At 42.0% G+C, this 26,148-nt stretch overlaps 1 protein-coding gene across 2 annotated transcripts in view; it reads left to right on the top strand.

Moving 5' to 3' along the window:
* adkb (adenosine kinase b) overlaps positions 1 to 26,039 on the top strand; it is a 122,777-nt gene extending 96,738 nt beyond the window's left edge. For both annotated transcript variants that reach the window (XM_080458843.1, XM_080458844.1), the window contains exons 8-11: positions 8,571 to 8,606; positions 15,123 to 15,237; positions 24,377 to 24,463; positions 24,765 to 26,039. In XM_080458843.1, the coding sequence (XP_080314969.1) occupies positions 8,571 to 8,606; positions 15,123 to 15,237; positions 24,377 to 24,463; positions 24,765 to 24,889 (363 nt within the window). In that variant the 3' untranslated portion in view covers positions 24,890 to 26,039. The remainder of the gene's footprint in view (positions 1 to 8,570; positions 8,607 to 15,122; positions 15,238 to 24,376; positions 24,464 to 24,764) is intronic.
* Positions 26,040 to 26,148: the final 109 nt, after the last annotated feature.

The raw sequence follows: 26,148 nt of genomic DNA on the forward strand, positions 1-26,148 counted from the left end.
CATTGAAAGTTGGTCGACCGTTATTGGACGTGGGAATCGGTAGAATAACGGTATAGTAACATTGGAAACAAAACACCAGACAGTCCATCGTAAGGTAAACGCAGAGAGACAGACAACCACACACAATCACACCTGCAAGTGCTTCAGAGTCATCAAATGGCTCCAAATCCATAGTTTGGATTCTGGGTGGAAACTAGAGTACTCCGAAAAAACCCTCGCACACACAGGTAGAACCTGCAAACGCCATTTAAAAAAAAAAAAAAAAAGATCCCCAAGCCCAACCTGGACTTGAATCGGGGATGTACTCACTATGAGCCAAGAGTACAGCCCTGTAGATGATCAGTATAATTACATCAGACAGAATTTTTTTATTTTTTGTACATATAAAGGAGCAATCTGAGAAGATGATTGAACTTGTAAGCGTTGCCAAATAACTAAGACAACGTTCTACTGCAAAGTCCCGCAAAGAAAGACTACATAAAGACACGGGAGGCAAAACTGGAGCTCATAAAGTCTTATGGCCAAAGTAATACTAATACTCGGAGGGAAAGAAAAACATGCTCTCGAACAAGCGGGGGGAAAGTCGGACAAAAGAGGCAGCGAATTAACCGAGGAAAAAGATCCAGATCCAAAACATCTGGAATAAGTCTTCATGAAAGAGGGAGAAGTCACGGGATGGCCGACGGTCCAGCACAAAAGAACCCTGAGAGTGTAGGAAGAATAAATCAACTGACAATCTGATCAGATTTGAGAAGCGACGGCGATGAGAACGGTCTCAGCTCTGCTCTATTATTGGTGCTTGTTGAGCAAACCAGCTCATCCACTGTTTCCCCTTCATGCACTTCCTTTAGAGATAGCGGGTTTGTGGTAGTCCGACGCTGTGGGCTGACCCCTTGTTAGAGCCCAGAGGTGAGATGTGTGATAGAGCCCCTCAGAGCTGATAAGGCCATCAGTCTGATAACTCCCCCCCACCCCCCCTGCACAAAGCTGCAGCTGCCGCTGCCACAGCTTCCATTAGCCCCGATGGACTGAGTGAATGGCTGCCGGGTCCCCGCTGCTCTATCTGAGGTTACATCCTCCGTCCGAAGCCCCTTATGCAAAGCCTGCTTTCACATGCTGAGATTTCTATCAGCTAGAATATTTATGTACTGCACATGTTTCTGATTGTTTAACCTTTGGACCCGTGCTGTAGGTGCTGCTGCCGTCCCCGCAGGCTGGGAATGAGACCTCTCTGCTGCCCTTGTAGGCAAGCCAAGATAGATAGCAGAAGCTGTTACTCCAGGTGTGTAATGGACTGGCAGCCAAGGGCAGTGTTTGAAATTCGTCTCATGAAAGCTCAGGTCAAACTTGCACTTCCTTTTACATTTGAACAAATCTCACATGAACTATTTTCGGGTTGTTCATTAGAATCCCGTTTCCTCTTTTTCTTCATAAAATGTTTATTTTCAGCTGCTGTCTGATGTGTCAGAAACCACGTATGCCGTTGATTTGAGTGATATGAGTGAGCATATATAAAATATTCCTTGTGAATGAAGTTAATTGTGTAGCAGATTTGAAATGTCCTATTTCTTCAGCATACACACATTTGCTGCTGTTCTTGATCAGAACTTTCTCCACCGTACTTCCTGTTTCAATAAAGATTTACTGCAGAATATATAAAATGTGTTTTTCAAACTGTGAGTCATGAAAACCTACCCAGTGGTTCTGTTGAATGTTGAAAAAACAACAAAAAAAAAAACCTGTTTAAATAAGGTTGATTGTAATGATCGGTCCTTCTGCAACAAAACAGTGTCTCAAAAGCAGGATCGGAATAACTGAAATTTACTGGACACAAATATTTGCAATCAGCACAGCGCCGTTTCTCGGCAGATGTGACATTTCTGTGCATTTAAATAGTGAACGTAGCCCGAGGCGAGCAGAGAGATTTGACAGAAGTTGCAAATTAATATCTTTTTATGTACTGCAGAAGGTGATGCAAATGAAAATAGATCGTCTCCCAGTAACAGCACGACACTTGCTGAACTGTGGACAGACTTCTATTAAATAAATGGGAAATAAGTTATTAACAAGGAGCTTTCTCCCCCCCCCCCCCCCCCCCCCCCCCACACAAATTTGCTTCAAGACATTGGACAGAAAACAGTTGCAGCCAATACATTGGGGAGTACGAGAAAGCCCTGGTATGGATTCTGATTGAAGTGGCAGATGTAAACCTGTCGGTGCACAAAGATTAAACCTGCGAGATGGCATTCAAATGCAGCAAAATAACTAGGTAGAGATGAAACATGCCTCTTAATGGCCCAGTAAAACCCAAAGTGAAATACCATCAGCTGTTGTTGCGTAAATTCCCAGAGGCAGTAAAAGCGACTCCTGCCTCTCTGGAGTGTGTTGTTCCTGCGTGTGTTTACCCTCATGTTTGTGGCATGTCATGCTTCAGCGGGATTGCTGCATTCTCCGGGGAGTCTCAGGAGGGCTCGGTACAGGTGATTTATTCCTCCTAATCTGTCCCGCACAGTAGCAGGCGGGCCGCTTTCCCTCCACCCAGCATGAGTGAGGCGCTATCAGCTTGCAAGATGATATTAATAATCACCCGCGGTTGTTATCAGCCCACATATCTTTGAGGTGGCAGCTTCCTGTTCGGCGGCACCTGGACCCCCGCTGGGTCTGACGTCCTGACATCCAGCAGGAGTCATGTTCGTGACCCCGAGGCCAAGTCAAGGGCACCGACGAGCCCTGCTGATGCTCCGGTGTTCATTAGTCATTCTTCAGCCTCCCCCCCACCACCCCCCCCCCCCCCCCCCCCCCTCCACCACCGTCACCATTATCAGCTCGCAGTACATGCTGTAACAACCTGACTGGAAACACTTGAGTTGAATGCCAGATGTTGTTTTTACTGGGCATTTATGAAAGCTGTCTGACTCGCTTCAGTGAAGTCTTACGCCTGCATGCAGAGAAGCAGGTAAATGTGTCGTATGTCACTATAGTTTTATATATATTTATATATATCTGTAAGTAGTGGTAATTGGCTGAATTATTTGGTAAGCCATGACCCCGTCATGCTCCATTTGCTTTAAAAGGTTTCTGCATTAAGTGATTTGTCATTTTCATTTGATTTGTCGAGACCTGATAAATTTCTTCTCCTCCTCTGGTTTGCCCAGTTTCCGTGGCATACATAGCTTCCACAATAGCAGTTATCAGTTCCGACCCCTTACCGTAGCGCTTTAAAACCCTGATGTCTTTGAAATGAGCCCTTATTGAAATGCCCAGAAAGGAAGGAGGAAACACGGGGCGTTGTTGTGAAGAACGTGTCAGTGCTATACCCTCCTCGGCGTCGTTTCCGCTCCACACATACAATGTCAAATACAATTCAATTTCTGCTTCTGCATCAGCCCGGGCTAACACGGTCAAGCAAATGCTTATTTTCTGAATGGCCTGAGGGAGTTACGCTTTTCAGCTTATCAAGTTTTATTAACCTCAGCACTAAGGTTTGCTCTTTGATTTAGATTCTTTGGGAAACACTGAAATTGGATTTTTTTTTTTCCTCTCTGACTCCTGCTGTGACATATGCTCGACAACTTGTTACACAGAGGAGGAAAAACTAAATGCTTGCTTTGGTTTGTTTCTGAGAATATGTTATCCTGCATGCCAATAACGTCTCCAGTCTTCTTATTCCTTTTCTTTAGGGGACTCTTACATCCAGCAGTGTATGAATCTGTATGAATGTATAACAAGAGAGGGAAAGAAAACAGAGACGCTTGAAAAGCAAACATTCACTGTGTAAGAATCTAGAGAAATAGAACATACTATGCGATCTCTTAAACCTCCTTAAGAGCCATTGTGTTTTTGCTATCATAGACTAAACCACTCATCGCTGCTTAGAGAACAGGCTGTCTTCTATTAAGCGTACCATGTGGCTCAGAACACCAACTAAACAGACTCCAAAGAAGGAATTAACATTTTTACTAGTTGCTTGGCTTCAATTGATGCTTGAAAAAGAAGCTTTAGAGGAGTCTTCTTTTTTTTTTTTGATGATGGGAGAAAGCTGCTGTACCTGGGGGATGAGCCCATGCAGGCCCAGGGACGAGACGCAAAACCCACACTGAAAAGACAAGGGACTGTGAGGTGACCGTGATAACCACTTCACCCGTGCAATCCATAAAACCTTACACACTTCTTTCGACATGATGGTCAGGCTGTGAAAATGGCTGATCCACCTTTATATCGCGATATATAATAATAATGGGGGGAAAAAAATGAACAATTATTGTGCAATTTGCATCTGAAATGGCCTCCTGTAACATTTTTGTCAAAAAAGGCAGATGTTTTGAGTGAAGGTGGTCAAAAAACCTCCATTGCACCAAATTTACAATTCGCAGGTTGCTAATGAACATCATGGAGAGTTGAGCAGCTCAGGCCCCGTTTACACGACAACAAATTCAAGTGTATCCGCAAAACTTTTTTCACTTTTCGGGGGGGTCCGTTTACATGGCACCAGTTTGCGGATGCACTGTATCCGCAAAGTTTTTAATCCGGCTCCCAAGGTGGAAAGATTCTTTCACGGTGCAAATCCCTCCTGCAGAGACTGATGGAGGCAACAGAGCCTGTTACTGAGCATGCACATCTCCCCCCCTCCCGCCTGCACATCCAGTTGTAAACAAACATGGCGGCCGCGTAGTGGTACGACCCGTAGTGGTACGACCCGTAGTGGTACGACCCGCGGTCCATATTCTAGTTTTATGGTCCAGATCAGTAGTTTATTAGTTGAGACTCCCTAATAGCATCTGATGCATCATCAGTCCATATGGATGTCGGGTTCTCTCCATCTTCCTCACGTTTATAGTGTCTTGTTCTCTGCACACACGTCTGTGTAGTTTCATAACAAAATCAAGCAACAGCGCCCCCCAGTGGCCCGGCATACTAACTACATTGTTGTCTCTGTGTCCGCTGCTGCAGTGTAAACGCACTCCTTTTTTTTTGCGTATTAGGTGTTAGGTGTCAGGTGAAACGTTGTCGTGTAAACGGGGCCTAAAACACCAGATGTTTTCATTGGGTGTTGCTACAGCCGACGTTAAAACCTCTCGGTGACCCCAGAAATGTCAGTCGGAGTGAATGCAGCTTTTTGTTTTGGAAGCGTAACATGTTTGCATGTGATTGAAAGAAAACTGAATCTAGCTTTATTTTGCTTTCTTTTAAGCAAAATAAAAGCCCAGAGAGCAATCGTCCCGCTGCTTCTGCAGACTCCTGTCACTTACGCTGTCAAAGAAAACAAAGCGTGAAGCTTTGAAAACTGGCCTTTGCATGAAGTGTGTATTTCTTCTTTCATTTTGCTTGGCAAGAAATTGTAGGACCCCCCCCCCCCCCCCCCCCCCCCTCGACTGGGCTCTGGATTATTAGCTTAAGCTCTCTAAAAATATCCCTTTGACTGTTTAAGCCTCTGACAGCAGCAACATCTCTCACATTCTGATAGCTTTATACTAACTATGGCTGCAGAGGGCTCATGCACTCAGCCCGCCTTGTTATCTTTTACCTTGTTTGCCCGAAGAGGAGAAGGAGGAGAACTTGCAGGGCCCTGAAATCCACAACAGTCCCCCTCTCTCTCTCTCTCTCTCTCTCTCTCTCTCTCTCTCTCTCTCTCTCTCTCTCTCTCTCTCTCTCTCTCTCTCTCTCTCTCTCTCTCTCTCTCTCTCTCTCTCACTCTTTTGGAATCCAACTCAGAGCAGATCATCAAAAGACGAGCACGCAATCACAGCAATCTCCGAACAAATGAGATGCTTTTTTGAGCACAAGAGGATTCTGCCCAGATGTCACTCGAAGCACTCGTCATTGTGGCAACAGCTGTAGAAGCACATGGGCCGTCGTATGGAAAAAAAAAAAAACGTCTACCACAACATACCAAAACAGCACACGTCAAATGCGAAGCGTACGTAGCCCAAAACACAAGATTTTTGAATATTAACACTATAAGCCCCTTAAGGAATCGTGACTTTAATTGCAAATCATTTCAGTTTTATTGGCTTGCATGTATAGGCTCAGTAATTGCATATTTACAGCCATACAATATTTATCCTAGCAATATATTAGGTTTAGCCGAGCTTATAGCACAAAATATTTTTGATGTTGGCATTCATAACAACTCAAAGAAATTAATAAATTCCGAAAAGGGATTACACTGTACACATGTGGCTCATAGACACTGCTTCAATTATCTTTTCTTCTAACACCCACTCTCGCTCGAAAGGCTTTTCTCACAAATATTATAGCTGCTAACTAGAAAGAGACGGAGGGTGAGGCAGAGCTGTGTGCTGCTCAACAGCACCATCGTTGCTCCAGCCTTCATTCATGTGTCTCTTTTAAATCCTTTGATATGAAATATTGCTGTTTTGACAAGACATTTTCCGAGCTGCTCTCGTCCCTGCGACATCCCTCATTCTCATTGGTGATTGAACGTTCCCGAGGAGAAAAGTCAATATGTGGTTGTAAATAAAAGAAAACAAATGTGAGACCTAAGCCCTCAATAGATTGAAAAGGCGAGGGGAGGCGAAAAGAGACAACTACTCTACCTTTACGGATTAGAAAAATGGCTTCTTGACTGCAACAGCTAATTGTCCGGCCTGTTGCTCCGGGTGCGGACGGGCGCAGGGTGATGAATTGACATATTGCCATTGCCGTGATGTTGATCCAACGCAGAGAGCCATGAGGCTTCCCTCCAGGGACCAGTAACCTTATTGTTCCATGTCATCTCCTCCCCTTCTGTTTGAGGACCAGGTTGTCAAGCTCTCCCCAAGGTCACGCAAACACTCGCCCTCCATCTGCAGATAATTGGATTATTTAGAATCAGAGCATCAACTTACGGCCCCGTCTGGGGTCAGAAGTGAATTTAGTGCACAAGATTGTCTTGGACGATTTGCCACATCCTTCCGAGCTGAGAAGCAACGGCTCCTGTCACCGGCTGCAGGACCATATCATTGGCTATTTATTACACTTCACATATTGGACATCACAGCTACCGACATTGTGAATTACAAGCTTGTCGTTTGGTTACTTTGGGAAAATATTTTCCACACAATTCAGCACGTTGGTACCCCTGTAATTCCGTGCAGGAAACACAGATCAGTGAGCCGACCATTCGCCCAGAACATTGCTATTGTCGTTGCAAATGTAATTAACATGATCAAGTGCATAAATCTATAGTTTTTGTTTTCCTGTTGTCAATGTTGGATGGATTCCACTCGTTTCCATTCATCTGCGTATATTGTGAAACATACAATGCTCAGACGCGAAAGGTGTGGACACTCGCTGGTTTACATTAAAATCAATTACGAGTGTAAATCCTCTTATCTACAAATCACATTCATGATTTTGCTGCCAATTTACACTTTATCCTGTGCAATTTTAGATTTTCAGATGGGTTTTTTTTGGGTTTTTTTACACCTTTTCTGGCAGGAATAAGAATCGAGTGACAGACTCAGTTGTTGCAACATCGAATTTGTGTGAATTGTTTATTTTTATGCTCCGCATTTCTTTTTGGGGCTCTACCTATCTTGTTATTGAGCTCCACTATAGGATGTCCTCATTTCTGAGCTGAAAAACATATTTATCTATTTTCATTCATTCTCTGACTGAAGCAAGCTTCTCGAGCAGTGAATGTGAGCGTAATTTGACACCAGCCTCGTCGCCTTGCCTGCCGCTGTGCCCGAAACTGATGAATAATGTGAAGGAATCGGTGACGAGCTCAAATTATTTAGAATCAAGTCTGCTCTTCAGATAATTTAAATCTCTCATGAGGTTAACACTCAAACCACTATTATAATGAACCACCACCGCAATAATGTCACTTATGTGAGAACCTGTCACATTCTGTGTAGATTTCCATTTCCGTCACTGTTTAACTACAGACACTAAATTTCAGCAATCTGTGAGTAGCTGTTTAGCATTTTGGATCTAAATATAAATGTGTGACTAGAACGGCTAAAAATAAATAAATAAAAAATCAAATAACTCTAGTCATACTGCATAAATTTATCTTAAACTGACTATCCTGTTGCGCTGCCTGAAATCGTGGTTCACGTCGATATGTGTAGAAACCCTAAAGATATGGTATACATATCTGTGAAATGTCTGTCGGCATCAGTGCGGAGGTGACGCCATTAAAAAGAAACAGCTTGCATTTACATTGGTATGGGTGTATAAGGTGCACCTGTTCCGAGATTATCTCAATGTATAGCAGGCTGTGAATGCCTGCAGTGTGGGGGGATTCCCGCATACCAGCACATAATCATGGTTTCAGTGCTGGTTTCAAGGCTGGGGGCTGAGGTGGTGTTATCTCATGCTGCCGTGGTAAGACGAGATGATCTCGGGCAATAGTTTAAATGGGTGGGCTGCACGCCTATTAAATCAGGAGTTGGCAAAAGCAACACTAACTCAGGTTACTTATTCTCAAGTGACACTGGCGCACATGTGAGGGGCAGAGGGAAGCGAGATGTCTTTACTTTACACGTCTGGAGTGTGACACTGTGCTCTTATTTGTGCCTCCGTAATTAACTGCTCATTTGTGTGTGCTTTATCTTTTCCAGGAGGCGGCCACGTTTGCTAAAGAGCTGGGTTTTGAGGTGAGTTGACCAGCAATTGCACAGTAAAAAGATCCTAAAGGTTTATTTTTGCTGATAATGAAGTTCTTTTTGGACAGTGATTGATGTGCTATTATACTCTCCAGGCCTTGCAGCAGTTGCTATGGAAACCTGGCAGTCGTCATGGTTTCTTTGTTCAGCCAGCTCTCTGTTATGACGCACTCTGCTAGGTCTGCACCCAACATCGCCTACAGATGTTATTTATTGAATTTTGAAAAGCCTCTTGGGAAGCTGAGAAGTTGGGCATGGTTTCAAGCCTTTCTCTGCAGGCTTGGGGCTCATCAGGTTGCCTGGTTAAAAAGCCTCCTCATTATCTTCTTTGCACTCGGGGATGATACTGTATGTCTTCCCCTCGCCGCTATAGCATTACAGCACACTGAAACACACTGTAGTCTTTTAATAACCAAATTACTGCCACCTGTGGTTTAAGATTATGGAAATGAAGATTACAGAGCTTGTTACCCCATAGATTTTACACTGTGTGTTTTAAAGTGGGGCTGTAAGTATAAAATGAATGTTCCTTTAGTCAATTTTTTTCCCCTCCTGGTATTTTACATATTTCTCGCATTGCTTTTTAAATGCAAAATGATTTTTTTAAAAAAAAAAGAAAAAACCCACACAAATAGCCAGCCTGCGAGTTTTTTCACATGGGCTCAGGTATTTTAAGTGCCTTCTCTCTTTCAGAGGTAGAGCTGCCTTGAATATGGCTCTGCTCTGTGTGAATAATTGTCATCCAGAATCACTAACGGTGTGATCAACGTGACTGGAATAGAAATGCAATCCTGATGGCAGTGACAGGTTTAAGAGCGGAGAAGGGATGAAGGCAGGAGTGGCGGGGGAGGTGGCGACGGAGCGGGGTGGGAAGATGGCGGGTGGGGATGGAGGGGTAATGGAGGGGCCTCACATGGAAAAAAAAAAAAAAAAAACAGAAGAAGAAGAAACACAAAGGGCAAAGTGAAGACTCTTCTACTAGTTACAATTCTTTGACATTTTCCGTGTCAACGTGATTTGGCAGAACACTCTGCGAAATTGCATTGAATGAATGTGATGTCTCAGATAACATCAGTGGTGTGTACTGTACTCCTCGCATTTCTTGACGGTTGTAGTTCAAAGATGTTTTCTTCACAGTTGTTTTTGTTTTTTTTTTCTTCCTCTTGTCACTTTCTGATGGCAATTTTTTACTTTCCTCACACAAGCCGGCCCCCGTGCTGCAGTTATACACTGACAAGTCTTCAAAAATAAAAATAAAAAATCAATATGCACAGTATATTGTTGCCTCGGGAGATTTGATTATAGCTGGAAATAACAGATACATCGTAACAGTTGCATTATATAGAGTTGGCCACATGTACTCAATATATTTATAATTTGATAATAATAATGAAAACTTTATTTATAAAGCACATTTTCAACAGTGTTATCAAATAGGATTACATAACTCGTGTAGCTTCAGAAGAGAATTTACACAATGAAGAATGGAGGCACTATAGGATGGGCTTTTAAAGATGCAATGACATAAAAAAAAATATACACTCTTAGTTTTTCCATTGGGTCCTTAGTGTAATCCATCTCCTGATCCCTATCAAATAATTTCTTGAAGAAATTATTGAATTTTCTTCACATCAGATTTCCTCCTTTTCCTGTGAAATCACTGATGACTCATGCACTTGATAGTAAATCCTCCATTCTGCCTCTAATAGACGCACATATTCAGCTTCACGTGCGTCTCCTCCACACTAACAGCACTACTGGATCCAGATATTGGTTCGAACTGGTTGAGGAGCACATTCAGTGTGATTAGTTCCTGAAAATGTCAACCAGATCTTTAGAGGTGTTTTTCAAGTGTTTTTAGCAGAAATATATAAGGCAGAAGTACCACTCACCTTTGTTTCAGGGCTGGTCTTGAAATCATTTTATCCACGTCTGTCTGAAGTAAACCTTGGCATATTATATACTCAGAAACAAATGACACAAGATTGTCAGAGTACTTCATGCTTCACTAAAGACTGAAACAAGTCATATGCAACATGGATTCTCTTTCCCTCATGTTTTCAGACATCATATGCCTCAAGAAAAATGTCTTATTTCTCTAAGCTATTAGGGCGCATCATACAAAAAAAAACTATTTGAAATATTTTTTGACTGAAATGTTTCTTTCTTTCTTTAATCTCTGATCTACAGTAAATTATTTAAGTATATCCACCTTGTGTTTTTTTTTTTTTTTAGAAAGACCTGAAGATGTTCTAGGATCCTCAAAAACTTCAGAAATTTTAAAATTCCAGTGTTTAACACGCCTATTTCCTCCTGCATGAACTCAATTTACACATTGAAACGCATTCAGAATGTTGCCTGAAGCATTCACTGAGGATAAATATTACGTAGTGCGATAGTGAGTGCAGCAAAATATGAGCAGAATCCGATACATGAATTGGCAGTTGGACAAAACAGTAGAAAAATCTGAAATATCATCACAAACAAATCTGATACGGTTGCATCCATGCAAACATGGTATGGATAACTTAAAGGAGACATATCATGCTTTTAAATCCTTCCTTTTTACATATAAATCATACAGTTGTGGTCTATACAACGCGAAACTGCAATGCTTGGGTCTGAATTCCTCATTATTAGAGCTCCACAGGCCCCTTTTCAACCCCTTTTCTGATGTGCTTCTGAGAGCAACTCGTTTTGGGGCGGTCTCTTCATACCCCGCCTCCTCTCCAGGTTGCAGAGGTGACACTCGGTTCAACGCCACCCTGTTCGGCCATCTTTGTAGTTTGATAGAACAGATACAATTATCTAGCGGCGCAGAAACTTTATATTCACACATTATTTACAAAATGTCAACAACGGAAGATTTGTCCATCCAGCCATACATGTTGGAGCCAGAGTCGGACCCGGCGGAGCGAGATGAAAATGACGATGATGCACCTACAGAACAACGTCTTCATATGGATGTAACGCAATGGTGTGTTACTATATTTACACTAACTTCTCCATCCATGCCCACTACTACAATACTGCCTGTATTACAACGACTATTTAACACAGAAGTTACATTATAATCTAAAACGAGCACACAGCGCTAACATATGAAGACGGTGCAACTGCTAATGCTAACAAAACAATGACAGGGACGTCTTATCATCACACTTTTTAGCGTTATATACAGCTGACCGAAGTGCTCTGTTCGTCGTCTCCATAGATAGAAGGAACTGACCGCTCAATCAGACCAAGTCTTTCGGCAAATCCTTCTTTATACTGGCGGAGGTTGTTGAAGCAGTCGTCCTTAAAGTGCTTCGCGCACACAAAAATGACCTTACCCACAGATGTGGGTACATTTCTGTGAAAAATAAAACTCAACCAGGCACTTCGAAAAGGTTCTGATGCTGGGAGACGGTGTAACGAAGCTTGTGGGTTACTACATCCAACAACCGAACATTTCGACTTATCCTCTCGTAACTTCGGTTGGACTACAAAATCGCAGCGAGAAACAAAAATGGCGGATTGCTCGAAGTGTCGATGTCCTAATTTGGCAGTTCCGCTGAGAATACTGTGACGTCATTGTTCAAAAAACGTAATAGAGAATAGAAAAATCGAAACCGATCGCAAAATATGAGCAAAACAGAATATAAAGATATCAACGGAGCACCTGAAGAGACTACTTTGAACTTTTCTGTACTTCTAAACACTCTAAATATACAACAAAATGCATTTAAGGGCTAAAAAAGTGGATTTAGCATGATATGTCCCCTTTAAACAAACAAAAACTAAAAGAAAATGGCAACTAATATTTCAAGTGCTGATGACATTTTATACCCGTAGATGGGTTAAGAGATGTGTGAACTTATGGGATACGTTTCAAGACGAATCAATTCAGGTCAAACTATTCCATTTATCCATTTTCTTATTTTTATATGCTGTCAAATACAACTGAACTAATCCCAGGTGACTACAGAGTAAATAAGAGGGTACATCACAACGCAAATACAGAGGAGCCCTACAATCAGACGCAGGGGTAGTTTAGATAAACCGATTAGACTGAAGCACACATTTTAGGACTTGTGGTCGGAAGCCGGAGTAGCAGGAAGAAACACCCCAAAAGGCACAAGAAGAACATGCAAACACCACACAGACCCTCAAACCCAACCCGAGACGAGAGAATAAACCACTGCACTGCTGGATGGCCTCGGTTCTTACAGATATTTGACTACATTTAATGAAAGTTTTCAGGAGCTTTCAGCGATGAGTCCCGGCCTTTATCAGCCGTGAGCTCACGTTGGATTGAGGTCATTAAATGTCACTTTCTTGAGTCATTCACAGCCACCTGCTATGACAACTGTGAAAACTCCATACTCTCAGGGATTTCTCTTTCACCAAATTCATAAATAATTCATTCATCATTCATTAAATGCAATGATCTGCGCTCCGCTGGTATGCATTGCATCAAGCAGAATCAAGTTTGGCAAGTGTTCAAATTGTTTTTGACAAAGTAATTCACATTCAGACATTAAGACAATTTAATCATATCAACATGTGACTGCCTTGTTATCCAATAAAACCCAATTTAGGATTATTCTGACATGTTTAACTAAAAGTGTGCAAAATGTACTAATTGCTCTGAGGAAATGTTCTACATAAGCGTGTCTCTATATGCAGTTTGTGTCTTTTAAGGCCAGCAAGGTTAATTTAAGTTCAGTTAAAGTCCACTTATTCGGCCCGTGTGGCTCTTTTGAGGGAAGCTGTAATTGCATATTGTCAGTGTCTGACCCCAAAGCACTTTAAGAAGTACTTTTAATGTATTCCAAAACAGTGTTATCATCGCATTATGGATGACTAACAAACCTGACAGCGGCGCTTCTCCAGTCTAAATACAAGATAAAAGGCTCGTCCTCTCCAAAACAGCAATCAGCAGATCTGAACACAGTCGCCTGATTGTGATCTGTTTCCTTTAAATGCTCAAAGAACTGTCTGCATCACAGCTTTAATTGAATCTCTCCCTTGCAGTGTTTGAAACAGCAGCCTGCAGTGGAGATGATCAGTTTCTCACTGACTGCAACACAGAAGCACAATTTACCACCCTTGTAAAGCTTTCATATTTCACGGTTTGTTGATTTATGTCTGATCAATTGCCTCGAGATCATAAATATTGCCATTTGTCAGCAGTAAACCAAATTGGCCATATCATTTGTCAATTCATTTGTTTTGCTCTCACGCTGAACGTTAGTTTTCCGCATCCTTTTGCCCCAGGATTTTATCAGGTAACGTGTTCCTGCCAGGCAACGAGGAGGAAGTTGTCTTTGTGCGTGATTAGTTGTGTGTGTGTGTGAGTGTGTGTGTGTGTTAGTGTGTGTGCCCTGTTCAATAGCCACGATGCTTACCCTACCACCTCTGGCCCTTAGAACCTTTTAGCTCCTAAACCTGAGTCGAGCGGCTTTTTTATGTCGGCGAACATAAAACCTGAGGGTGACAATGTGCCGAAGCCTCGTGTGGTTTTGCATTCAGTGTCTGGAGGAGTGCTTGTGGTTACATCCAGTCACAGTGACAAATTGCTCTTTTTTTTTTTTTTTTTCCCACCATTGCCTGCTAACAGCCTCTGTATTAACCTCACCATTAGCACTTACTTAGAGTGTTACACCCATTTTTCCTGGGCGCTGGGTCTCCCTGGACCTCTCAGGGCTGATTAAAGGACGTTTGGGAAGCATTTAGAGGTGTAAAAGCTCATTGGATCGAGTGAGCCGGTGTGGCTGGTGGTATTGGGCTGGAGCCTATCTCTCTGATTACTCCCATAATCACAGTATTTGCTCACCCTGAAGGTGCTCAAGTGTTAGCTTTGATACGGATGCTAGAGGCATCCGCGATCCCTAACGCTAGCTCAGTGCGCCGCCGTGTTACGGCGAAGCAGTCCACCCCACTGCGAGACGGCGATAAAGACATTCTACCTGCTCATAGTACATCATGATGAGTTAATAATAAAGTAGCACTGACAGGTGTGGGTTTTTTTTTTTTTTTTTTTTATCCCTCTCATGATCAAAGGCAAGCACTCCGGAGAGTTCTGTCGTCTCCAGGCGAGAATATCCATTCTGTGCAGATGCTGAGGCGAGATGGCCTGTTTCGGGGAGAGAATGATACAGTACACGCACCGCCTATCCCTTCAGCAATGAGAGGGGAGCTTTATCTGACAACAGCATATCTTCACACGCTTATTTTCATCTCACTTAGGGAATATGACATTCTAATATTTTCAGCTCCCCTGTAACTGCATGGAAGCATCATTGAGCGCTCCTATTGATCCATTTCGAAACGGTTCCGTACACCCCATCTGGTTTCATTATCACTTGATCTGTCTGCCAGCTTTGGGAAAATCTGACCCCACTCAGACACACTTGTGATCTTTGATTAACGTCTCAGAAATTGCTCTTCATGATGCCTTTACTCCGCTTAACATATTCACCCTACACTATGGTGTTTTTTTTTGTTGTTTTTTTTTAAAAACAGACGGATGACATCGCAGAGATCGCGAAGAAGACCCAAAACCTCCCCAAGGTGAACACGAAGAGGCAGCGAGTGGTGGTCTTCACCCAGGGCAGGGACGACTCCGTTGCAACCGTCGGTAGGCCCTTCTTTGGCTGTCCTCTTCTTATCTACACATGTTTTCTAACTCCCATCTTCCTTTTGGACATCTCTGCCCCTCATTTAAGCCTCATATCTCAAAACCGCAGAGAACGGCGCATTAAATAGATGCTTGATCGCTGACCGGAGAGAGCAGAATGCTATCGGTAATTTCTTTGAAGTAAAGCTCCAATATTGACACCAGATGTTAAAAAAAAAAAGAAGAATGCTTGCACTACATTCTGTCATTTCAGAGCATAAAAAGAAGTGTGGGGGATGCAGAGAGCAGGCATTGATTTGTGAAGTACTTCTAACTTTGTCTTGGACAGACTCCAGGCCAGTCCTCAGCAATTTTTAATGCTTCGACTCTTTACATCCTGCCCCCCCCCCCCACCCCCACCCCACCACCCGCCTATTTTTTTTTTTTCCTTTTTGCAAAAAGCTTAGAGTGTGACCTTGGGGAGAGGTTGACAGAGCTGCCCCCTGCAAATCAATCCTGTTCCCTTTGATTCGGGCCATATTTGTTAGTGGGACATTAAAAGGCAGTGTCATCATAACCGAGCAGGGGTTGCAGGTTGAAGCAGTGCGAGGAGAGACGTTAGCTTCCGACGACTGCCGGGAGCCTTTGCCTTTTGTTTGGAGCCACGGGGTGTCTCTCCTCATTGCCCTTGCAGTTCAGCTCAGACTAGTCGTGCATGGGGAGAGATGGCCTCAGGTAAAGACTCCGACATATCACTCATCACTGGGGACTGCAGAGAAGCACTGCGACGGGCAGGACTGTGAAGGCTGCAGGACGCCGTCTTCACGTGTGTCCACTGTCCTCAGTTTCACACGACCGCCTGGAGAATGTTCGAGCTGATAGTCCAGTCCAGTGTGTCATTGATGGCATTTGTAATCAGTTGGTAATCATCAGTGTCTTGTCTATTCTTCATATTTTTTTTTATTGATCACTTGTAAACTGGTGCCATTTGGGCCGACACTCTCCCCGGTCGCAATAAAGGTTAAAGATGCACTAATCGATATTTTTATATTAACAGTGGCTAAATTAACTATCTTTTATTAGAACAGGCTTGCTCATAGTAAAGACGCATTATTCAGCTGTATTTCCCCTTAACTTCATAGGAGGGGTTTAATGGAGGCCTCTTAACTCACTGTTATGATTGTATGCACTGCAACTTTATTGGTTTTTGGTTCAATCTCAGAATAGTCCAAGTCTTTCCAAGCCTGAGTACAAAGTATGTTTATCAATTCTTTTTGTCAAATTGTCTTAGGCACGTAATATATGACATGATGTCTGGGCTTAGAAGCATTTCTGTGTGGAGTTTGCATGTTCTCCCTGAGGTAGAATTGAAGAAGAGAGCAAACATAAACAAAAGGAGAATTATTTATTATTCATTTCAAACGTGCAAACCCCACACTGAAGAACCGAGAATCTAGATTACAACGGAGCATATGAAGGTGAGAGTGGCGGAGTGGTATGCACTAGCAGTCAACATTCATCACAAAAAATCTAAGTCAAAGTTGTTAAAGTAAATGGAAAAGTCAGAATTTATAAAGCCATTAGTGACACGGTTCCTCTGTTAAACTGTCACGCTGTGTTAACAACACACACACACACACACACACACACACCTCAGCACTCACCTCAATGTATAAGTTTGCATCTTGTAATGAACATACAACACAACAATGTGTGTGTATGTAAACGAGAAGTTACTGTATGCACAACAATATCTTATTTCTTTTAATACTCAAAACTGCCTAATGACAACATATTCCTGATCCTGACAGGAAATATGAAACGATCTGGCCGCTGTATTTCACTTTTTAGGAGAAACTTGTACTGGCCACATTGTTTAGGGCTATGCCATTCAGTATTTTTAGCACACACACACACACACACACACACACTGAAGAAGTCGCAGTGTACTTGGTGGAATATGCAAAGCAAGAAAAAAAGTCAGTGGTGTATGTTGATGCTCAAACACTCGTCAGCTGTCTCGAGGCCGCCGGTGCTGAGACTGGGAATGAAAACAATAGGTACAGGCGTGGACTTTAAATATGCTCCCGGTGTGTGAGGGGTTATAAATAAGTGATGAAAACTAACCAAACTTTTCAGAAGTGTTACTGGCTGAATGCTAATAGCGTCACAAGTCTGCGGTCATTTCCCAGGGTTCCTTGCAGGGTGTGACTTGGCATTTCATTGCACCAATCAAAAAGCAGGAGAAACCATTACTGCAGACAAAACATCCATCAAATAATTGATCTGCCTTTTTAGCTCTTTATCCAACCTTGGTTTTGTCTGGAGTCAATCTGATTTTATGGGGGGGGAATCTTGAAGTAAAACAGAAGCCACATTTCTTGAAGTTGTCACTTTAAGCATTTGAATGATTATTACTTGAAGTCAGTCTTGATGTTGGAAGATTTCCCTTCACGTTTTATGATCTCGTCAACAGCGTCTCCGACTTTACATCAGACAGACTCTTGAAGCTTCTAAAGCAAAGACTCCCAACGCTGGCTTGACATTATTAATTTGTTTTAATCACGTAGCTTCTCAAATTAACAGCGTGATGTGGCAATATTATCACAAATATGACTGCAATTCAAGACAGCGACAGATAATGCTGGGCTATTCCCTCGCCTTAATTAATAGCATATATTTAAATTAAAACAGCTCATTAGAATTTTTGTTATTGAAGCGGAAAATTCCTGGAAGTGAGTTTCCCTTTTATGAGAATTTGAAAAGAAATCTTTTTAAGGAGCAGCTCGACAGTTAAAAAAAAAAAAAAAAAATAAGCAGAATCCATCCATTGTGCTGGAGGTGATGGATAATTCCCGCCTGCTTCTCTCATTGCTCCTGCATGAAGACGGTGCCGCGCGCCGCTGTGAACTTTATATAAAATACATGATGAATGCCGGCTGGATGAAAGACAATGTGTTTCAGATGTCATCTACAAAGGCAAACATGATAAATGTCATTGACTGTGCTATCATTGCACTGGAGCAGTTACAGTAGTAGGTGCAGCGGAACTGCTGCGTGTGTGTGTGCGTGTGTGTGTGTGTGCGCGTGTGTGTGTGTGTGCGTGTGCGTGTGCGTGTGTGAAAACATAGCTTTTCATGCCAGCCAAATAAATGTCAATGTAAAAAGAGAATTAAAGATTTTCATTTCCCAGAGGCGGAGCTCTAATAAACTTGATCTCTCATTTTGTTTGCAATTTGTCCTCCTGTCAGGATTTGATCATTTGCCAGCCTCTGCGTGTCATGTTAAACCATTTTAGAGTGATTAAGGATGGGAGAATGCCTTCCCCCGTGGTATAATTCTCCAAAAAGAGATGTCAATTTGTTATTGTTCTTTTTCTCCCTGCCCTTCAATCGGAGCCTTTCATCACACCGCCGCTTCAAACGTGCCTTTTAAAAAGCTGGGAGCACGGGGGAAATGGCCCTTTATTTAGCTGCCACTGACACTGCTGAACTACACTGGGCTTTTGCTTATACGCCCATTATAGCAGTAATTAAGATCATTGTGCCCTGAACCTTAACAGTGAGGAGATCTAATAAACGATCATTCAGCAGGGGTTGCCGCTCTAATCGCTGATAAGGACTTGATAAAGCCTGACTCGGCTCCTCTGCGAGTTTTAGAGCCCTCCAGGGGGCAAAGCAGGCAGATTTCAAGTTAGAGGGGGGGGAAAAAAAACCCAAACTAATCTATACATGTTAATCACATGAAGTAGAGGAGGAAGGTAATCCAAGCTGCAAAGGGGAAAAGGGTCTTTTCATTTAGTTAAAGAGGGGGTAATTTGTCTTTGTCGCAAACGTCTCCAAATAAAACTTTGAATTATTTTGAGCTTCACTTGGATAGGTCTCTGCACTGTGTTTCAAAAGCAGGATGTTTATGCCACATGCTTCACAAGAGGAAAAATCAATTATGAGCTATGAGAAAGACCTATTTTTTTGGCATCATGCGTTCAAGTGTTTTCTTTCATGATTCCCTGAAAGGGTATTGGTTGGCGATGATCTTTTGCCTGTGGTTACAGTAATTACAGGCATATGTACTTTCTTTCTTTTTTTTTTCCTTTTCATAACTCAATTGTGAACAAAGATGCTGGTTATGATAGGGAAACAGATTGAATGTCAACTCCCTTCTAACCTGTCACATTTGCCAAGAAAGTGGTAATGTTGTTTTCCTCTCCGAGGCTCGGATTTTGGCCGAAGCGCAACCGGAATCGTTCCAGGAGAAGTATTCTCTGGGAAGTTTCTCACTTAAAGATGCTGTACTTAAACTCTGCCGAGCGCTTTAGCTCATGAATTTCCAGCTAAATATTCATGCGTAATCCCCAGTCCCCCCGGCAGCTCCAGATTTAAAATGATGTATTAATTGTTTCACGTGTGCAGATGATGAAGTGCGACAGGATCAGAGTTAATTTTTATGACCCGTCGACTAATTGATCTACCTGCTTTCTGTCAAAGGAGCAATATTGAGCGCTGGAGCATTACCAAGCATAGCATGTAATAATTTCAGAGTCAAAACAACGCGCCATATGCTCGTTTTCCCACTAAATCCAAGGTCGTCTTATTTGCATGTACAGTCAGTCATTTTATAGCAGAGCATTTTCTCAGTGACTGTTGTGCTGCGAGTTGTCATTGTTATTAAAGAATAGCCAATAATAAAGGACTTAATTGATACTCGTTTCAAAGAGATGTCTGTTGAAAGAATTTCTCAAGTTTAATCAACACCATTCAAGAGTTGTAATGAGGGAATTATGAGTGAATTAACAAAAGCGCACAATTATGGAATACTGGAATGAAGTATCTGAATTCCTTTGAGTTGTTTTCTTGGTTCTCTCTCTCTCTCTCTCTCTCTCTCTCTCTCTCTCTCTCTCTCTCTCTCTCTCTCTCCCTCTCCCTCCCTCTCCCTCCCTGGTGTGAGTTACCTGTTAAAGTGCAGCTATACTTCACTCCCACGTATTCACCATCAATCTGCTGCTCCACTCATTTAGTCAGACCACACTCCGGGAACAAGAATATGTTTCTCGTGTAAAAATAGGTGCTACAGTTTTATTGATTGAAAAATAAAGTTCCCGATCTCATTACAGCAAAAAATGTGAAATGAGTTCGGCAAAGTGATGTTTTGAGATGTCCAACAGGCCAGAAAAAACAAAGTATTTTGGCAGAAGGCTTTTCTTTTTTTTCTTTTTTTTTCCCCTCTTTCTTTTATTGCCATTTCCATGACGGAGTTCAGCCAATGAGATCTCGGTTACAGACGGCTGGGGAGTTTCTGGGCTGTAACTTGAGTTAACATGTCAGTCAAATTTAATAATTTGCATCAATGGGGTGATGTGAACTTTCCCCTAGCAGCAGAATACAAACCCCGGCCATGAATAAAGAGGAATGTTGGATGTCTAACGTGCCATGTGTCTAGAAAGAGTGCTCAGAAAGACTTCATCTGCAAATGTCATCAGCGGCGGTGTGCTGCCCTCGGTGACCTGATCAGATGTGAAAGACTCCGCTTGTAGGTGCTGAAATCGAAATCCACATGTTCACATTCATAGACTTTACACCGTGCTGATAGGATTTCTGTTAACAGCCGACTATTTGTCGCAGTAAACGGAAGGAAAACAAAACTAAAGAATCACAAAAACACAGATTGATGTTCTCTTTTAATATCTTCTTTTTCATTGGGATTTTGATTCGGGATGTTTAAACATATACAGTGGTTTGATGGTGAGAATAGTGACGTGGAGTTTGCATGTTCTCTCTGTCCCCGAACTGGGTAAAGCAGATTAGTGGCGTCAGAGCTCCATTTCTGTGTGACTATACTCCACCAAGGTTTTCAACATTTTTGTTCCTTTTTCATAACAAGAGTCATCAAAGGTGAGAACTGCAAACACTGTTTTTTTTCTCCTCTTGTTAAAAAAAAAAAGAAAGTTTGGCAAATAACCAACAAATATTGAGTGATGGATTCAATTTGGATTCAGTCTTGATCACCGAATAAAGAATTTCTGGAGGAACTAGTTAAGTTAAATAGGCGAAAGAAACAACAACGTAGAAGGAGCTGATGGGACACAACAAATAAAACAACAGCCAGATGTATATGGGAGAGAGCTGCAATCCAATTTCTAGAGTCTAATAAGAACCCAGAAGCAGAAAGTGTTAATTACTACAAGAGCCTGTTTGTTTAATGAATTCTGACACCTCCGGATGCGGCGTTATCAAAAACACGAGTGCTACTTCATGTGGGAGGTTACCTAGTCCTGAACTTTCTCTCTAATAAGACCTGGATCCCTCCGCACTGCCCTCACTATTTGTTTTAACTGCTGGCAACATATTTACACCCACTTATTTCTGATCTAATGAACACCAGCAGAACAAGTGCAGCAGCTTCAAATTTCCCAGCATCCATTTTTTATTTATTTTTTTTAATTTCTTTCTTCCATTCGCGCAAACAAGACCACGTCTAACGACTCCAGTTTCTGAACTATGGAGTAACTGACAAACTGTAATTTGTTATTAGCACTTTTATTTATTTTATTTTTTTAACGTGCGGTTAATCATTTCAAGAGGGAGGCGGATTCTCCACCTTCGTCCGTGGCGTTAATTAAGCGAAGTCGTTATGCTGCTAATTGGCCGGTCCTAAAAGGATTCTTGTCGTATTGTGATTCATCATCAAAGTGACAATCGGCTGCTTTCTTTCTTTCTTTCTTTCTCGGAAAAGAAACTCCTTGTTGTTGTGAAAACAAGGCACAACTCCTAATTTGACCCGTGTTTGCTACCTGACCTGTAACGCAGCGGCGCTCGGCTCCGTCCGAACCACAACCTGACGGAGTTTCTCCCGCAGTCGGCGCGATGCACTAATTTCCTCGGCGTCAGGTGTTGAACATATGCTCCACTGCAGGTTGTGTGTCTTTCGCCCCGTAGTAAGACGACGGAAATGTATTCAAAGATTGATAAGGTGGGGAGTCTCATCTGCAGCTCAGATATTCACAGAGCCCTTGTTGGATTAGCAGGGAGCCTCATTAAACAACTTTTTGTAGTTCCCCCCCCACCCCACCCCCCCACACACTCGTGTTCTCCTTAAACTCCTAACCTTTTTTTCTCAATAAGAGGTCTGTCAGCCCCCTCATGTTCCTTTTATCCACATGTCAGTCTTTTGTCTCCTGCACCTTTTTGAAGGTTCACGTCGGCTCCAGAGCCCTCGGCCCGTTTGAAGATTGTGTGTGTGGTTTGGATTGCTCTGACATAAGTTGCTGATTTAATGTCACTCTACACCTCAAGACTTTGTCATCTGGTAGATTTTTGTTTCTTCCCCTCCTTCTCCTTTAAACTGGAACGCTCTTTGAAGCACACATGCTACTGATAATTGAACCAGTATAATCTGCTGAAGATAATAAAGAGGCCCTCATTTGAACGGATTCCGTTTAGACCTGAAACCACTGACACTAACCAGTCGTGCATTGTTTTTGTTTTATCTGAGCACCCACCCAAAGCTTGTAGGGAAGTTCTTATTGGGTTATATTACCTCTGGGAGCATTTATTCACAGCTACAGCAGATGATCGCTTCAGCGTAGCTTCTTAAATTATATAATTATCTGATTAACAGCGAAGCACAGGCAGAATATTTGATTTGCTCACTTACAGATATGATAGTTTTTTCATAATATTGGAATTTATCTGGTTGAAATGTTTATTTTTTATAGATTTTGAGAAGAAAATGTACATAAATGCATCTGGTTTGAAGTGATGAGAAGCATCACTATGTTCATCATCAATTAAGATTCACCATGTTCACTTCTATTATTCCCAAAAACTGACTAATACTTGCAGAAATATGTATATTTAATGAGTCTGTGTAGCTACACTAGAAAAAATAACTGATAATAGTAGCAAGCATATTATACAAGACACTGTTTTAGTATGTTCTCTGGCTCTTTTCAAAGAAACAATTCAGAAGTACATAATATATGACGTTTAAAGCAATTAGAGTAAGGACAAATATTCAAAGAAATGTGGAGTAAATAAAACACTGCACTGTCTTATGAGACAGGAATAGAAACGTGCAGAGCAAAGCATAAATATAAAAAGCACACATGGGGAAGTGGTAAACGCCTGCTTCCACATACAAAAGGAGTTAGATCGCAGAAATAAAACTACTGCTTTAAAATTCATCCTGGGAGGGACGGGAATGTCTGGATCAAGTTTCCGCGCGACAATATAAAGTCAATATTGAGATTTTAAGTAGTATAAACTTGCAGATGGTGCTACAGATAATGAAACGTCAGTATGATCAGTGCAATGCGCGGAGATGTGATTCAATATTATCTGATACTGACATAAGAAACATGTAGGCTCAATGGGAAAATTCCCTCTGGGCAGCTGCATTGAAGGAAATCCTGCATTTAGAAAAACAATCACCACACATTAAATATCATAAAAACAAATAAATATAAACAAATTTTAAACAAAAATACACACATTTCATCAATGTAATTGTATTTTATAAAACAGTTAAGATAGAAATGCGCCCAACAGTTTATTATTATTGATAGTAGTAGTAGTAGTAGTAGTAGTAGTAGTAGTAATGTTTTAAGATTTTGTCTTGACTGAGTCAGAAATATACAGTCATATTCAATCTCAACTTGGCCAGATAAGTAAAGATTTAGCATTATGAACCAATCGATAACGAAAACTCTTATCTGTGACCAACAAATCAGAGAAGGAGGCTTTTTTTAATTGAGAGATTTTGTCATTTTCACTCATTGGAATGTCGTCCCACGAGTCTTTTCGAAGCCTCTGGTGGACCGCTGTTCGCCCCGTGGCCGCACGTTTAACAAAACTTCAAGTGTCTTGTTAACCATAATTATGTCAGGGGGAATTTCCTGCTTTATTACTGCAAAACATTTCACTGTACATAATCTTATGTATACCAATAATTAGCCAAAAAGCGTCCGTGCCCAAGTGCTTAATTCAAAGAGCCAATTATCTTCAATTATAACAAAAACCCTGTGGTGTGAAATGACCCTTGAATAATGTAATATCAAGTCGGAGTCAAAGAAATAATAAGCTACAACTTGGAACACAAAAGGGAGGACTGCAAACACTGGTGGTAAACTTTAATTAACAGTCTTCTTATGTCCCGGCCACAGGTGAGAGGGTGACCATGTTCCCTGTTTTGGATATCGACCAGAACGATATTGTGGACACGAACGGCGCGGGAGACGCCTTCGTCGGAGGTGAGGCCATTACCATCGACTCAGCTTGCTTTCTGTGTACGTTCCCAATTAACCTTTGATACCGGCCAGCTACGTCGGGCAGTGATGTCTCCAGATTATATGAGCGTGACATTTACCCTGCTGTTTTTACTCTGTACGGCCTGATCAGAGCACCACATAAAACAGCCGTCATTTGGAGCCTGTTGAGGATGAATCCACTTTTTTTTTTTTCCTGGGAGCAATCAGTACCCCCCCCCCCCCCCCCCCCCAACCAAAAAAAAACTTAATGGAGGTTGACTTCTCCCCATCTTTGTCCACCCAGGATTCCTGTCTGCCTTGGTCCAGGAGCAGGCGTTGGAGGAGTGCATCCGGGCCGGCCACTACGCCGCCAACGTCATCATCAGACGGGTCGGATGCACCGTCCCAGAGAAGCCGAACTATCACTGATGCAACCAAGCACTGAAGCACAGTTGTTTTTGTTTTTGTTTTCCACAAGATACCTGTATATGTCTTCTTCAGGGTGTTATGTACATTTGTTTTTATTTACAGTTGACAGACTGCATGGGACTAATTGCTGCAGCTTGACTATTATATCAAGCCTGTTTTAAGCAACACAGATGTTTTACTGCAGTTTAAACCAACAACTAATATTAAGTTAATGCTTTGTTTAATGGAGTATTTCACTGAAGTCTTTCTTTTTAATATCACACACTCGCTGCCTAATGCGCTGAAAAGATGGTGGAAAAAGTCTCAACACATGCGAATACCCTCTCCGAATCTTAACTTCTCTCCAATTCATCCATATTTTCTCCCACGTGAAAATGATCTGTGTGTGTGTGTGTGTGTGTGTGTGTGTGTGTGTGTGTGTGTGTGTGTGTGTGTGTGTGTGTGTGTGTGTGTGTGTGTGTGTGTGTGTGTGTGTGTGTGTGTGTGTGTGTGTGTGTGTGTGTGTGTGTGTGTGTGTGTGTGTGTGTGTGTGTGTGTGTGTGTGTGTGTGTGTGTGTGTGTCCCAGTTTCACCTCCTCACTGCATCGCTGGAGGTCGTCTATTTAGTGATTTATTTGGAAAATACCACAGAAACTGATCAATGGTCGAGAAGTGCATTATCCTGCAGGACTGGTTTTGAAAAGTTTTCTCCGGATACATGTGGCTCTGAAAAGTTTGATTCATGGACGAGTTGCAATCGATTCTGGTGGTGACCCGGAGTCTTCTCCAAATATATAAATATATACTTTTAAATGTCTGTAGAAACTTCTCAGACTGTTCCTGCTGCGTAGTCCCACTTTTCTATTGTTGATTGCCGCGCTCAAAATACTCAGTTCAGTAAATTACTTATTGCACTTCTTCTTGTGGAGCCCCTGAGTTATGAGGACACAATAACAACTCAGAAGTCAAACTCTGTAAAACTAGAAGTGGAAGCTGTGAGCTACGAACCTTGTGGAGCCAACTTTCCAGCCTGCAGGGAGTGAGTTCTGTGATAATAGACATCCTGAAGGAGGTGTCATGAAAAGAAAATGGCCTTTTGTTTTACTAAAGATACAGGGGGAAAAAATAATTCTTTTTTGTTATTGGTATACAAATAAACAAATATCAAACCCTTCCTATTATGATGCTGCTACACAAACACAACACAAATCAGAATTGACGATATGTGGAATTCATGCGGCTCAGAACAGTTGACAAAGTTACTTTCCCCAGTTGGGAGT

This window comes from Lipophrys pholis (genome assembly GCF_963383615.2).
Source record: "Lipophrys pholis genome assembly, chromosome: 1".
NCBI lineage: Eukaryota > Metazoa > Chordata > Actinopteri > Blenniiformes > Blenniidae > Lipophrys > Lipophrys pholis.